Consider the following 13521-nt stretch of genomic DNA (forward strand, 5'->3'; position numbering starts at 1 on the left):
AGTTTTCAAATCTATGGAATAAGTTCTTAGAAATAACTCAGCCAGTGTTCTTTATAGCTGCCCCTTCTGTATTTCTTACTAACCCAGTGAAACAACCAGATATACAAGCAACCCTATCTTCAGTTGCTGGAGTCAAAGATGTTAGCTTATAGTCTGAGTATTTGCAACGATATTCTTAGATACGTAGTTTTCAAACTTGAGATCTTTGTAGAATATCTATCACTCAAAGATCATTTAAACTGCTACACAGTCTTCTGTTGTACACATAGATCAAAATCGGTCATGAAATTAAAAAATCATATGCACTCACCTCAGGAAGAAAAAAAAAAAAAAGGTCAACTGAGGTGGGTCATTCTTTAAAAAAACAAACAAGGCTGGCCGCAGTGGCTCATGCTTGTAATCCTAGCACTTTGGGAGGCCGAGGCGGGTAGATTATTCGAATCCAGAAGTTTGAAACTAGCCTGGTTAACCTCGCGAAACCCAGTCTACTAAGAAATGGTGACGCATGCCTGTAATCCCAGCTACCTGGGAGGCTGAGGCATGAGAATCGCTTCAACCCGGGAAGTAGAGGTTGCAGTGAGCTCAGATGGCGCCACTGCACTCCAGCCTGGGCAATAGGGTGAGAGCCTGTCTCAAAAAACAAACAAAAAACCACGAACAAGAACATAATAGAAAATATCAGAGTGCATTGCACACATACTGTGTGAAACTTTTATTTCAAGTATAAGAGTGTGTGTGTGAGTTGTGACATCAAAGGTATTTCTAACTGTGAGTTGTGTTCAAAAAATTGTGGAAACTAGTCCAGGTGTGGTGGCTAACACGTATAGTCCCAGGCACTCAAGAGGCTAAGGCAGGAGGATGGCTTGGGCCCAGGAGTTTGAGACTGTGGTGAGCTGTAATTGCACCACTGCACTCCAGCCTGGGCAACAGTGAGACCCCCCAATTCAAAAAAAAAAAAAAAAAAAAAGGAAACTATTGTACAAGTTAGCGTCCTTGGCTCCATTCTTTCTCTTCTGAGTTATCCTGCAGGCCACTGCCAAAATAATCTGACTAAATCATTGCTTTGGCCATGCCACTTCCCTGCTCAAAAGCCTTCAATTTTCAAAAGCCTAGGCTCAATTTCAAGTCCTCAGCATGGCACTGAAAGCACTGTATAACGTGGCTCTGAGGTGGAGTGCCAATTCTCCCCAACACAGCCTCTACCCAAACCACTATTTACCACCTCCAAGCTGGCCTCCTGACAGTCCACACAAACACTCTTGACACATTCTGACTCCACACACCTTTTTCATACCATGCTTCTAACCTGGATCCTTCTCTCACTCCCACTGAAACAGCACGTATTTGCTAAGTCAAGGTTCAGTTAAAATTACATCTCCTGCTTCAAGTCTTTCTTGATGATGCCACGCTGACATTTAGTGATCGGTTGTCCTTTTGAATCCCTAGCACTTTCCATACTCTGGTTGAAGACAGAGACTGACTCATGCAAGTCTTTTAAATGTTCCTCAACATTTAGCACAGACTTTTGCACATTATAAATGTTGAACAAGCATTAAATCAACAAATATTTGTTGAGTACCATGTATGTGCATCGCACTATACTGGGCCCTATTTGATGGATTAGCCACCAAAATCATGAGTTTGGGAAAACAACTCTAATAGGTTAACAACGGAATCTAAAGACTACCCCAGCAGATTTCCTTAAAGAGTATAATACATATAACACCTCTGACTAAGTAGCTATGGGACTCAAGACACTTGACTCTTTCTGACTGCTCCAAGATCTGGGAGACATCCTTCTCCTCTCAATTAAACATCTGAAATAAGAGCAAGCTCACATACAGAATCTCACAGACATTTTATAGGGCCTCTGTCTTCAAGGCATTACTATGCTCTCCAGAGAGGAAGAAAAGCTTGGTGTGTCCAAAGTCACAGAAGACATGACTGGTGAGGCTGCCCCAGGCAGGAGCCCCATAGGTAGAAGAAGCTAAGCCAGTTACAGAACACCTAGAGGTCTGCATGGCACAAGGACTTCCTCTATCACTTGTGTGTGAAGACTGACAACTCCCTGCGATTCATTACCAACCTGCTAGTGTCAATACACCCCAGCAAAGCGAAATTCCATGATCCAGTCAGCTTGGGAATGGTCTGCCACTCTTCTAATATTCCTGATCATGGGGACAGAATACTTAGGAGATACAGGTTTTAGTTCCAGTTCTGCCAGGTACTGGCTGAGTGAATTCTAGTAAGTTGCCAAGGGGGATAATAAGACTGCACTGCTTGCCCAGATGTAAGCATGAAGTCAGACAAAGGATGGGAAAGCCATCTGAAAAGTTAGAAGCACTTTACACATGTGAGATAGCAATGGTAACCATAGGGGAAAGGACTTGAATAATGGTTCTGTTTGACCCAGAAGTTTACCCTTCTTTCTTTACATTCCATTAATTTAACAATTACCTGTTAGATATCCACTATGTGCATGATACCCACTATGTGTACATAAAGATGAAGAAGCTGTATGTCGCTCCTGTTCTCATGGGGTTGGTGTGGAAGGGAAGTGCGTGTCTGTGACACCTAGAAGGACACAGAAGCGCTACAGTAGAAGCACTATGGAAGTACAGAAGAAACCCAGTAAAGCAGTTTGGAGTGGAGGATCAGAGAGGAGTGGGGAGGAGAAATCACAGACAGCCTGACCTGGAAGCCACTTGTGCCAGTCAATTTAACAATAGTACTTTCAGAGGCTCTTCATTTTAGGAAGTGGTTTGTAGGTTCTGCACGTTTTTATCTTAACATTTTTCCTGAGCTGAGGCAAGTCAGGAAAAGGGAAAAAAGGCCCCATTCATACATTTAATAAACACTTCCTGACTGCCAGGAACAGTGCTAGGGAATAGCGGTGACCACAAGACAGTCCCCATGCTCAAGAACTCACAGATAAGTAAACCAGCCAGTGGAGTACAGATGCTGATGAAAGTCAGAAGAGAAGGTCAGAGAGGCAGCACCCAGTGCAGCATGGCAGGGTGTGGGGGGCCGTTCAGGGAAGACCCTCAGAGGAGGTGAAGCGTGGCCTGATGCTTGAAGGATGAGTGGATGCTGGCCTGGTGGACAGGGTGCGAGTGAAGGAGAAGCATTTCAGGCAGAAGGCACAGTTATCCAGAGGCACAAGGGCATGAGAGAGCAGGAGAAGCTTGGAGCATGGCACACACAGAGTGAAGACGGACAGCCAGGCCCAGAGAGCCTCAGAAGCCCTGGCCCAGAGTTGGGCCTCTATCCTGAAGATGATGGCAAGGGAATACAGGGTGAGAACAGGAAAGAAACAAAAAGGATCAAGCGTGAGGAACACCAAAGTGCAAAGGGCAGACAGTGGCAGAAGACCCTAGAAGAGTCAGAAAAAAGTCAGAGGGAGGGAGAGAAAAAGAGAGTCAGGGGGAGAGAAGCATTTGGCTTGAGGCCAAGAAGTGAATCTGTGACATGAGATGTGAATATCAAAGGCCTTCTTCTTAGTAGGACAGACCACTGGGTCACTCTGCTGAAAGGCAGATGGGTGTATGGGTGGTGGCTGAGTGGATGGGTAGATGGTGCAGGAAGACAGCAGGTACCCACTAAACAAACAGGGGGTAGGCGGGTTGCCTGCACAGAGCAAGCAGGGAACAAAGGCCTCTCACTCTTCATGCAAAGTCCACAGTGTGCAAAGGGCATCAATATTGGACATTTCTCACTGTGACATTTTGAAAGCTCAGCCTAGCCCAGAACAATGGTTATCCTCTGGGGACCATGGGCCATGTGCCCCTGGGCCTTATTTAATGATGGCTTGGCACAGCCCATGTACTTGGTGAACTTGACCTTGGGCATCAGCCTCCCATGATGGCTCTACGTCACTCTGGTCTCTTCCCCTAATGAGAATTCCAGTCTCACATGAATGGATGGATTCATTCTGGGGGCAGGAAAACCGCTCAGGGAGTGAATCAGAAGGACCCAGCCCCGGTCTCCTTGCCAGCCATTGAGCTAGGAACTGAGTGTGATTGTGTGCCCAGGCGCCGGTGCTGTTCCTCTCTTTGAGAGGGTCAGAGTCCACGCAAGAGATGACGTAGAAGCCCTTTAAGGGGGAAGAGAAAGGAATCTCAGCTTTGAGGGACAAAAGCCACCCTTCTGGTTTTGACTCTCAGTCTGAGGAGGTGCCAAGATGTGCATGTACTGGTAAATTAAAGCTACTAGATGAAAATCTCAGCTCTTGTTAGACAGTTGTCAATTTCAATTCTCTCCAACCTGACAGGCTAACCTTTAAGGAATGGGCTACTATTTTTTTCAGAAGGGAAACTTTCTGTGAGACAGGTGAAAACAACCTGTTTCAGATCACCCAGAGAATCATTTACCTTTATTAGTTTCTGCTCTGCTCTTCTCCCAACTTGTGAAGCAAAGACAGTAAATGTCAATCTAGGCAATATAAAGCACCTGTACTGCCTGCTGTTCACTTTGAAAAATTAGGCAAGAACACTCTAAAGATTCAAGACACAGCAGCCAAGAGGACATCTATATCCCAAGACTGGGGGCCCAGAATGACACTGAAAGGACGTAATTCCTCCAGGAAAGGGAACTGAAGAACTGCCGCTTTGCCCACCACTATCTAAGGTTTTCACAAGACAGGAAAGGTAGCTTTTTAAGGCTCCAGCCCCCTATTGGCCTCCTGGAGCAAATGGTGGAGGTAGAAGCAGCAGCTCCTGTGGGGGCTTATTAGGGCATTGCTTCGGGCTTCCCTCACGTGCTAGCGGTGATTGTCTCACATTTGTCCATCAATCTTGGTCTAAGAAACAGGTGGGGGAGGGGACAGATGGTTCGCATTTTACTTTAGAGCGCTATCCCTGACACTGACTGACATCAGCTGCTTGCGGTCTCCACTGATGGCCAAAAGTTAAACTGCAAAAGTCTTCCTGAAGGATATTCTACCATCTTCATTCATTCATAACTGGTTATCATGCACTTTGCATAAACAAGCACACTAGACTCTGAGGACAGAGTGGCAAATATGTTCCCTATGCCCATGGGCTGATTAATCTTGTACATCTCTGGGGGTCAATTTATTCACACATTATAGTTGAATCCCCTGAGTTACAGGGTTGTGGCTATACAGGTCCTTGGGCCTGACGGTGAGGTAAGGTCCTGTATATGAGTATCCTCTAAGAAAGCCCCACGAAGGCAGGCAAGTCACAATTCTCTCTTGTGAACATAAAATCGAGAGCAACAAATGGGGATTGCCTTTTGGGCAAACTGAGTCTTACAAAATAGATACACCATTATGCAGTGTCTACTATGACCCAAGTATCACATCATTCTGCAGCAACTGCAATTATGACTCTATTACTCTAAGACTCCCTGGCTTCTTTTCTTATGGCATGATAGTTCCCATAAGTTTAAACTTGACCATGCCTATTTAGAGGCCAGGCAGTGAGTAATAGCCCTGGAATGATTAAAACCAGTCCAATCCCACAGTGGGAGGGTGTGTGCGGGGTGTAATTCTGGCCCCTTTAAGAAGAGAAGCAAGTTTTCCTTGTCTTTTGAAGACTGTTAAGTCGTGCAAAGGATAGTTACCCAAAAGGGAGTGGGTTTTGATTAGTGAACTGGGTCCAGGCTGCCACAGAGAGGGCCACAGCTCTGGAGGGATTGGCGCGGGGCAGAGATGCCCACAGGGGAGAAAGACGACACTGACTCCACCTCAATGGGTGTTTAAAAAAGGAGGGAACAAGGAAGTCCCTCACTTCAAGGAGCTAGGAGGACACGAGTCCGGCAAAACAGGGGTCAGACGCAGAGTCCCAGGCTAAGAGGATCCTCCGCCACTCTCCCAGGGAGTCCTGCGGAGAGATGGCGACTCCGGGAAAGCACCGAGGGAACGACCCTAGGGCAGGGGCTATCGGGCCTTGCTCTGGGGCGGAGGGGTCGTGCGGGACCGGGGAGAGCCGGGACGCGGCACTGACGCAGGGCCAGGGGCCTCGTGGGTCCGCGGGTCCAGCAGCTCCCGCCGCCTGGGCCTCACTCACCAGCTCATGGTCCCGAACCTGGGCCTGCCGCCGGGGTCCTCAGCCACAACTCGTTCCTCTGGGATCACTTCCGGATTCAGCCAGTCTCCAGGAAGTGACGTAAGCCCGCCCCTCTGCCCGGAAGAGGCGGTTGGGAGGCGGAGCCCGGCGCGTTAACCCTTCTGCTGCAGCGTGCTCGCTGTGGAGTTTCGCTTGCCGGCGACCCTCTGGCTCTGGCCTAGCACTTAGAGACTCAAGCTGCAACGGGCGATGAGGGGTACTTCTGGGGCCATTTTCTGCCTTCAACACTGACTCCTAAAGATCTCTTCACCGGACCACGCGGGGCCCTTAGCCGGCCTGTTCTCTCTGTCAAGTGGTTTCTAATCCAGATACAGTGGCAGCAATTGTCTATGGGAGAAGAAGCCATTGGGGATGGAGAAGGTGGAAAACTTACATTTTCTGAATGCTGTTTCCTATCTTTTACAGTTTGTACACCACACATGCATTACCTGTTACAAACAAATGGACGTTTCCCCTCCAAGATGGCACAGGGCTCTGAATATCAATACATAGGTCCTTTTCAGGTTGGAATGTTCTGTAGATTTATTCAACACGAGAAGATGCAGAGTATGGGTTGCTCCCTACCATTCAGCCCTTCCCGTTGGTCTCCTCTACAGGACTCAAATGATGGAAATTTCCCCATTCTTTCTATTCCTTCATTTAACTAATATTAGTTGTACTAATATTAGTGTCAGGTACTGAGCCAATCTCAGGATATAACCATCTCAAGGAAGTATCTGCCCTGCCCTTGTTCCTTCCCAGAGCTACTTTCCTGGAGGGAGAGACGAGCAGGCAATTACAGTCATGCTATATGATGGGATAGAATGAGGTGTGGTGGCAGCCTGGAAAGGGACCCTGAGGCAGCACATGGAGTTTTAGGGAAGACTTCCAGGAGGAGCCAGTGTGTAAGCCAAGCCCTGAAGGCAGAATCAGGGCTAGCCAGGTGAATCTGAGATGAGGGGTGAGGAGGCTCCAGGCAGAGGGAACTTACCATGGCAAAAACACAGACAGGTCCAACAAGCAGCTGACTTGCCTTGGGTCTCCTAAAGTCAGAATTCAGGGCCTTGTGGCTCACAAGTTGCCTGAGATTCTGGGCTGATTTGGTTTCCTCACCCCTAAGTACCTCCCTGCCTTAGAAGAGAGACAAGAAGGCAGTGAGGCCCGTGCAGGTGCTGCTGGGTCCCCAGTGACCTTCTCTCTAGGAATTCTCCTTCCTAAAATGGACCAGGAGTGCTTCAGCGACTGCTTAGGGAGTTGCTAATCAATGACCTAACCGTGAAAGATATGATCAATGACCTAGAGCAGAAGTAGTGTATGATTTGTTCTGACCTCCTAGGGTGGAGTAGAGGGCTTCAGCAGGAGGGGTAGGAGGGTGGGCCACAGGATGCAGTCTCTCATTTGTGTTTTCTGTTTCCATTCTTGAGAGTCCATAGTTTGACTCAAAGTTTCCAATGGAGGTTGGGTCCCCAAGCACATCGTGCAGATCAGCTTCATCACCATGTTGTTCCTCAGGAAACAGGCCAAAATGAGAACAAGAGCAGCCTTGAAGAGTAAGGAGGATGAGGAGAAGTCACCAAAGGGCAGCCTGGGCAGAGAGTGTGGGTGAAGGGAGAGAGAGAGAGTCCTTGCTGCTTTGCAGAGAGTGTGATGGATGGAAGGGCTGTTGTGGGTTTAGGAGACTCCTGGCATTTAGCACCTGTGAATAGTTCTCCCACCTGCTTCCTCCCTTCCCCATGTTCTGCCTCCCTCAGTTATGCCCCACAGGGATAATTATTTCCAAATTTTAGCCTAGGTAACTGCCATATCCTAGGAGAAGTCTGTTTCAGGGCTGGAGGACAGCGGACACATCTTAGAGGTCTAGAATGGATAAGTTCTGAACTACAAGTCTGGAGGAGTCTGGGGCTCTATTTCTAGTTCCACCTTTGACACTGTAACTGACCTCAGATAAGTCACATCCCCTTTGTGGCCTTGGTCCCCTCATCTATAAGATGGAGTGGGTAGATCACATCCCCAAAGTCTCCAGCATTGCAAGGTTCCAAGTCAGCTGTCTTGTTGACTCTAGAGACTCTGGGGAAATAGGAGAATGGGAAAGGCAGGTGAAGAGAGGGGCAAGCCCAGAGAAGTGGGCAGGTCTGAGAAACTGGCGATATCTTGGATAAAGCTAAATATGAATTTTTCTGGGGCCGTGCAGTTGACAGGTCACCTCAAATCTTTAATGTCCCCAGCAGGATCTTTGAGGTTACTAAAAAGAATGGTGTCCTCCCAGGAGTCAGTCTGGAATGTGCCTGCTTGGTCTCCTTACCTGTGGCTCATTCACTCAGCTAGAGGGGCACTGGGCTGAGGAGGGACAGTCAGGCATCCTGCTGTCCTGAGCCTGCTGTGCCATGAGGCATTGATCCCTGGGGAGCTGAACATGGAGACACACAAACACTTCCCACTGTTGTGAAAAACTCAGCCTACAAGGTCGGGAGCTATATCTTTCTTATTTATAACCAAAGGGACAGCATGATACAGATTGATCCTGCCCCTGCCGGGAAGGAATGGAAAAGAGAAAATTGGGTTTCTGAGTAGAAGCTGAGAGTGGAGGCACTTTGGGTAGAGGTGGATGCTCCTGGTTTCCAGCCTTGTAAATACTGATTCTTCCCCAGAAGTCTGAGCCTGAAGTTAAAAGAGTGTTCAGGTGGCAGAGGTCTACTTCTGGGCAAAGCTGTTTATGAGAGGAAAAGCAGCAGCAGAACCTGCTCCGCCATCAGCCCCCAACTTTTCCTTGGAGTTTTTTACTCAGAAGTTGGTAGGCAGGTACTTCCCCCTGACCCTCATTTCTGGGATTGTCATGTCCTGTCCTCTCCCAGCCTTTCCCACACGGAAGTCTAGGGCTGGCCCCTGAGTCTTTCACCATACCAACTCTCATTAGTAAAGAGTGAGCATTCCCAGAACCTGGACCTGGGCTGTCAGGGGCTTCATTAGAGCACCAGGCTAAGGCTGAAAAACTGAATGTGACAGGGCCAAATTGGTGGGCTCAGCTCTCTTGGAGCCCTAAAGGTCTTGATTCCTCAGGGAGGCTCCTGCAGATATTCAGACACAGGCCTCAGGTTTCTATGTGGCCTCACTGCCCCACTTCTCCCTGCTCTGTACCTGCTCAGTAGGATGTCTCAGAACAATAGCTTTCCCAGGGCCTTTGGGGGGCAAGGACATAGGAGGAACAAGGGTGGGAGAAGATGGAAGAAATCAGGTGAGATTTCCAGTGGCAGGAAGCCCACATGGACTGCTCAAAGGTCAGGGTGAAGTGACACATCAGAAGCCAGGCCAGCAAGAAGCAGGCAGAACCAGGAACGCCTGTCTGACCTGTGACTCTGCCCCCAAGTGGCTTGAGGAAGTCTTGTCCCCCTATGGACCTCATTTTCCTTAACTGCAATGGGAAAAGTCCAGGTTAGATCTGGGATGGCGAATGGATATCATCCTTTGTGCCTGCTCTGATTGTCTGCCTGGAATGCAGTGTTGAGGATTCTGGGGAATCTGCCATCAGTGGGGAAGTTCTGTGATTGATTAGTCATGTCTGCCTTGGACAAGAAAGGGCAATGAGATGGTTTATATTCCACTTTATTGTTATTATTTTTATTATAAGTCAATAATAATAGAGCACTCATGACATGACAGGCACTATTCTCTGCAGTTCACATTTAATCCTTGCCACAACCCTGTGAGGTGGATACTACCATTATTACCATTTCACAGATGATGGAGGTATAGTATAGCTTCATGAAGCACTGAAATGGGGTTTCTGACCTAAGTACCCTAGCTTTGATCCGTATGCTTTTGCCACTACAGTTTGCCATTTGACCTCCAACAACCTATGGTTCTGTCAAGGCACAGTCAGGTCAGAAGCCAGCAGGCAGATGGAACCAGGAGAAGCACCGCTACTAAATAGCCAGGTTGTGGATGGAGGGAGTACCACCCTACGACCAGGTTGCCAAGCTGGGCCTCATCCTGGGAGCTTTTATATGCTTCCTCCAGCACGGAGAGCGCCAGGCCAGCAGGTGGCAGCACCGGGCAGGGTGAGAGGAAAGGGCAGCCCCTGACATGGCATGGATGTCCTTCAGGGATCAGAAGGCCCAGATGTTGGGGAAAGCAAGAACAAATGTGGGTGTGGAGGAAGGATACCCAAGGGCCCAGAGGAGGAGGAGCCCTGGCATCTGACCCACAGGAGCTGCCACAGCCAATGCTTTGGTTCCACCCAGCAGTGCAGGCCTCTCAGCTTGCATCTCGTGGTGCCTGCTGTGGGCTTTTTTTTTTTTTTTTTCCTCCACTCTGGGAGAATGACTAACTTTAAGGACTAAAAAAAAAAGTGTTTTGATTACACTGCCTTTTTACCAACTGGGAGCATTAGTCACCGTGGATTGCTGCAGATAACGGGGAAGGCAAGCAGCACCCCCTCCTCCCCCTCCTTCTCTCTGATTAGCTCACAGAACCCAAGAGGAGACTCGAGTGAGGGAGAGTGCACCAGTAGGGAAAACAATCCCCCCAGGATGATATGTTCCCTGGGCATCAGGCCGAGTGTTGTCCAGCCTGGGCAGCCCCCTGACAGGTAGGCTCTAAGATGCCCCCAGACCCACAATAGGAGGTGCCCATTGGAGATAACTGGCAGGAGGACCACTGAGTCCAAGGCTCCTGAGATTCTGAGTTGGGTCTGGATGGCCTGTTTCTCCAGGTAGCTCCAGGGTACACCCAGAAGGGGAAGTCAGAGGAAATCACTGAAGACATGGCTCCTGAGGTGGGGCTCAGGATGGCTCTGATGTGGGGCTCATGCCAGGCTGTGGTGTGGCTAAGGCTGCTTTCTTGAGCTGGGGCCCTCATGGCTCTAGCTGGGGTTGAGACATTCCTGGGAGGTGAGGTTGGTGCTCACGCCCCACTCCCCACCCTTTGGCCTTCTCCCTTCTTCTCCATCTCCATGGGGCAGTATCTAGTACTTTTGACTGATGTTCCTACCCAATGCGGCCCTCTTTGCTCCCACCTTGGCACTGGTGAGGCTGGAGAGCTAAGGTTCTGGTCTAGCCTGTTGGTGCAAGGTGTCAGAAGTGGGAGCTCTGGGCCCTGCTGGGGAAGGCACTGAAGCAGGGAGAAAATGGTGCTGGGTTGCTTGGTTGTTTTGGGGGCAGGCTGACCTTGTCAGTCCTAGTCTTTTGGCCCAGCCCCTCAGCCCATTCACCACCCACCCCCAAATGCTTCACTCTGGAAAGCAGATATTTATTTATCTGAGTGGCCTTTCAAGTGACAGGGCCATGAATATTTGTGTAAAGAACTTTAAGCATTAGGACAAATAACCTTTTTACTGTAACAGGAAAGGAAGAGACAGAAACATAATTCAATTTCTGCATCTCTCAAGATCCGAGTATTTCATCTGGATGTAGCTGCTGCTGACTTTCTCTTTGCAAAATAAAGTATTCACAGGTATTTGGTGTGCTCTGGCCTCAAAAAGCTTATATGGCACCATGTTACAGGAAATGAGGTCAAAAGATTGGGAGTGGGTGCTCCTAGATGGAGAAGGTCTGTGAGATGCCCCACCACAGCCTCCAGGATCTTAGCTGCAATAGAGAATGTCCAACCCTGGGGCTGCCTGTGGTTTGTGCCCTCAGCCCCGCTTGGCTTTCCTGGGCATCCTAGAGCTGGCGTATGGATGCTCCCAACCCCCATTCTCTGCCCTTTGCAGTTCCCAATAATAATACCCACCATTGTAGAGTCCCATTGGCACTGGGCGAAGCATTTTACATGTATTAGATCATGTATTCTGCAGTAACTTGGTGAGGCAGCTCCTCTGATCATCTTCTTTTTACAGATGAGGAAACCGAGGCTGAACTAATTGCCCAAGGTCACAGAGTTGGCTAAGTGAGAAGGACAGGCATTTAAACCCAGGCTGCCTTGGAGCAGAAAATAATGTAGCAAAAAGGGAGGAAGCTAGCATTTATAGTAGACTCACTTTCACAGTCATCTCATTAGCCATTGCCGCCTCCCTGAAGGAAGATGATGAGGCCTGGTGAACTGAAGGTCAAATCCAAGTCCCTCTTGATTTGGCTGTTGCTCTGTCCAGAGGTCAGCAGCCAGGGGATATCCCCTGACCTCAGAAGGCAGTATGGGAGAACAGGGTTTGGGCTGACTGTGGGTGCATAGAGTAGCCTCAGGACTGTTGTCCCCTGGCTAGGATAGCCATCCACCCCCAGCTGAAGCCACAGAGCATCCCAGGTGAGCATAGCTTGTAGGAACGCATGGCTTTCCTAGGGAATCCTTGCAAGTCCCACGCGTGAGCAGCAGGCCTGGGGAGAGGGCAGGACTGCCCCAGCCTGACCTTGCTGCAGGCCTGGCTGCCCAGCGTCCACCCCCTGCTGCTGTGGTGGAGACAGCCCCCAGACACCGGCAGGGCAGGTGGTAATTATCCGCGGGCACTGATTACACCACAAGGCCGGCAGTGCCCCAAATAGCCCAGGAGCTCAGCCTGGGGGAGGAGAAGGGTCCTGCTGGGGAGGAAGAGGCAGAACTAAGGGATGCATAGTGTGGATGTGTCAGGAAGGACTACGGGGCTGGGGGAGGATTTCATACCAAGGCTTGCACCTTTGGGGCAAGCCAGGACCCTCAAAGAAAGTGATGAGGTCCCACTGCAGCAGCCTGGCCTAGAGAAATTAGATGGGGCACATGCCAAATCTGGTCACAGTGAAAAGGTGGTAACCAGCATGAGGGGCATATGGAGAAGGCCTCACTGATGGATAGGAGGAGACAGTGGTGCCACTGAGGCCAGGCCAGCTGCCACCCTCCAGCCTTGGCCTGCTGTACCTCTGGACTAATCAGGAAGGAATTCCCAAAGAAGGCACACAGCAGGAGGGAAGAGAGGCTAAACAAGCGCAGGAAGGCTCCCATGGGCACCAACGCCCTCTGCCAGGAAGGTCAGGACAAGCAACTTTAGTCTGTGGTCCCCTTTTCCAGCCTCAGCCATCCTTTTCTTTTCATGGAACTGCAACTGGCCAGGCCCCAGGGATGGCAGCACCAGCAGAGGGGCCCTCCCCCGGGGTCCTCTTCAACCAGAAACAAGTCAGGCAGTGGTGGGCTTCAGAGGTTGAAGGCCTGTGGCAAGGGGCCTCATGAAAGAACCATCCTCAGGGCAGGGAGGCCTGCATTGCTGCCCCCTTCATTTCTTTCTTTCTTTTGTTTTTCTTTTTTATCTTTTTGAGACAGAGTGTTGCTGTTTACCCAGGCTAGAGTGCAGTGGCGTGATCATAGCTTACTGCAGCCTCGACCTCCTGGCCTCAAGCGATCCTCCCCCCTCGGCCTCCCAAAGTGTTGGAATTATAGGGAAGTTCAGTTTCTCAAGCAAGTGGTGGGGTTCGGTGGGCTGTGCCCTGTAGGCCCTTGGATGTCATAAGAGACAGGCTCCTTTGGGGGTCTCTCTGACTGACCCCAACCCTGA

General features: G+C 49.6%; 1 protein-coding gene across 1 annotated transcript in view; it reads right to left on the reverse strand.

Annotated features, from left to right (window-relative positions):
• The window catches only part of BIN3 (bridging integrator 3), a 47524-nt gene extending 41399 nt beyond the window's left edge, over positions 1 to 6125 (reverse strand). Inside the window, exon 1 of the mRNA XM_007961907.3 lies at positions 6030 to 6125. Coding sequence (XP_007960098.1) covers positions 6030 to 6037 — 8 coding nt within the window. The 5' untranslated portion in view covers positions 6038 to 6125. The remainder of the gene's footprint in view (positions 1 to 6029) is intronic.
• Positions 6126 to 13521: the final 7396 nt, after the last annotated feature.

This window comes from Chlorocebus sabaeus, chromosome 8 (assembly GCF_047675955.1).
Source record: "Chlorocebus sabaeus isolate Y175 chromosome 8, mChlSab1.0.hap1, whole genome shotgun sequence".
In the NCBI taxonomy this organism is placed as follows: Eukaryota; Metazoa; Chordata; class Mammalia; order Primates; family Cercopithecidae; genus Chlorocebus; species Chlorocebus sabaeus.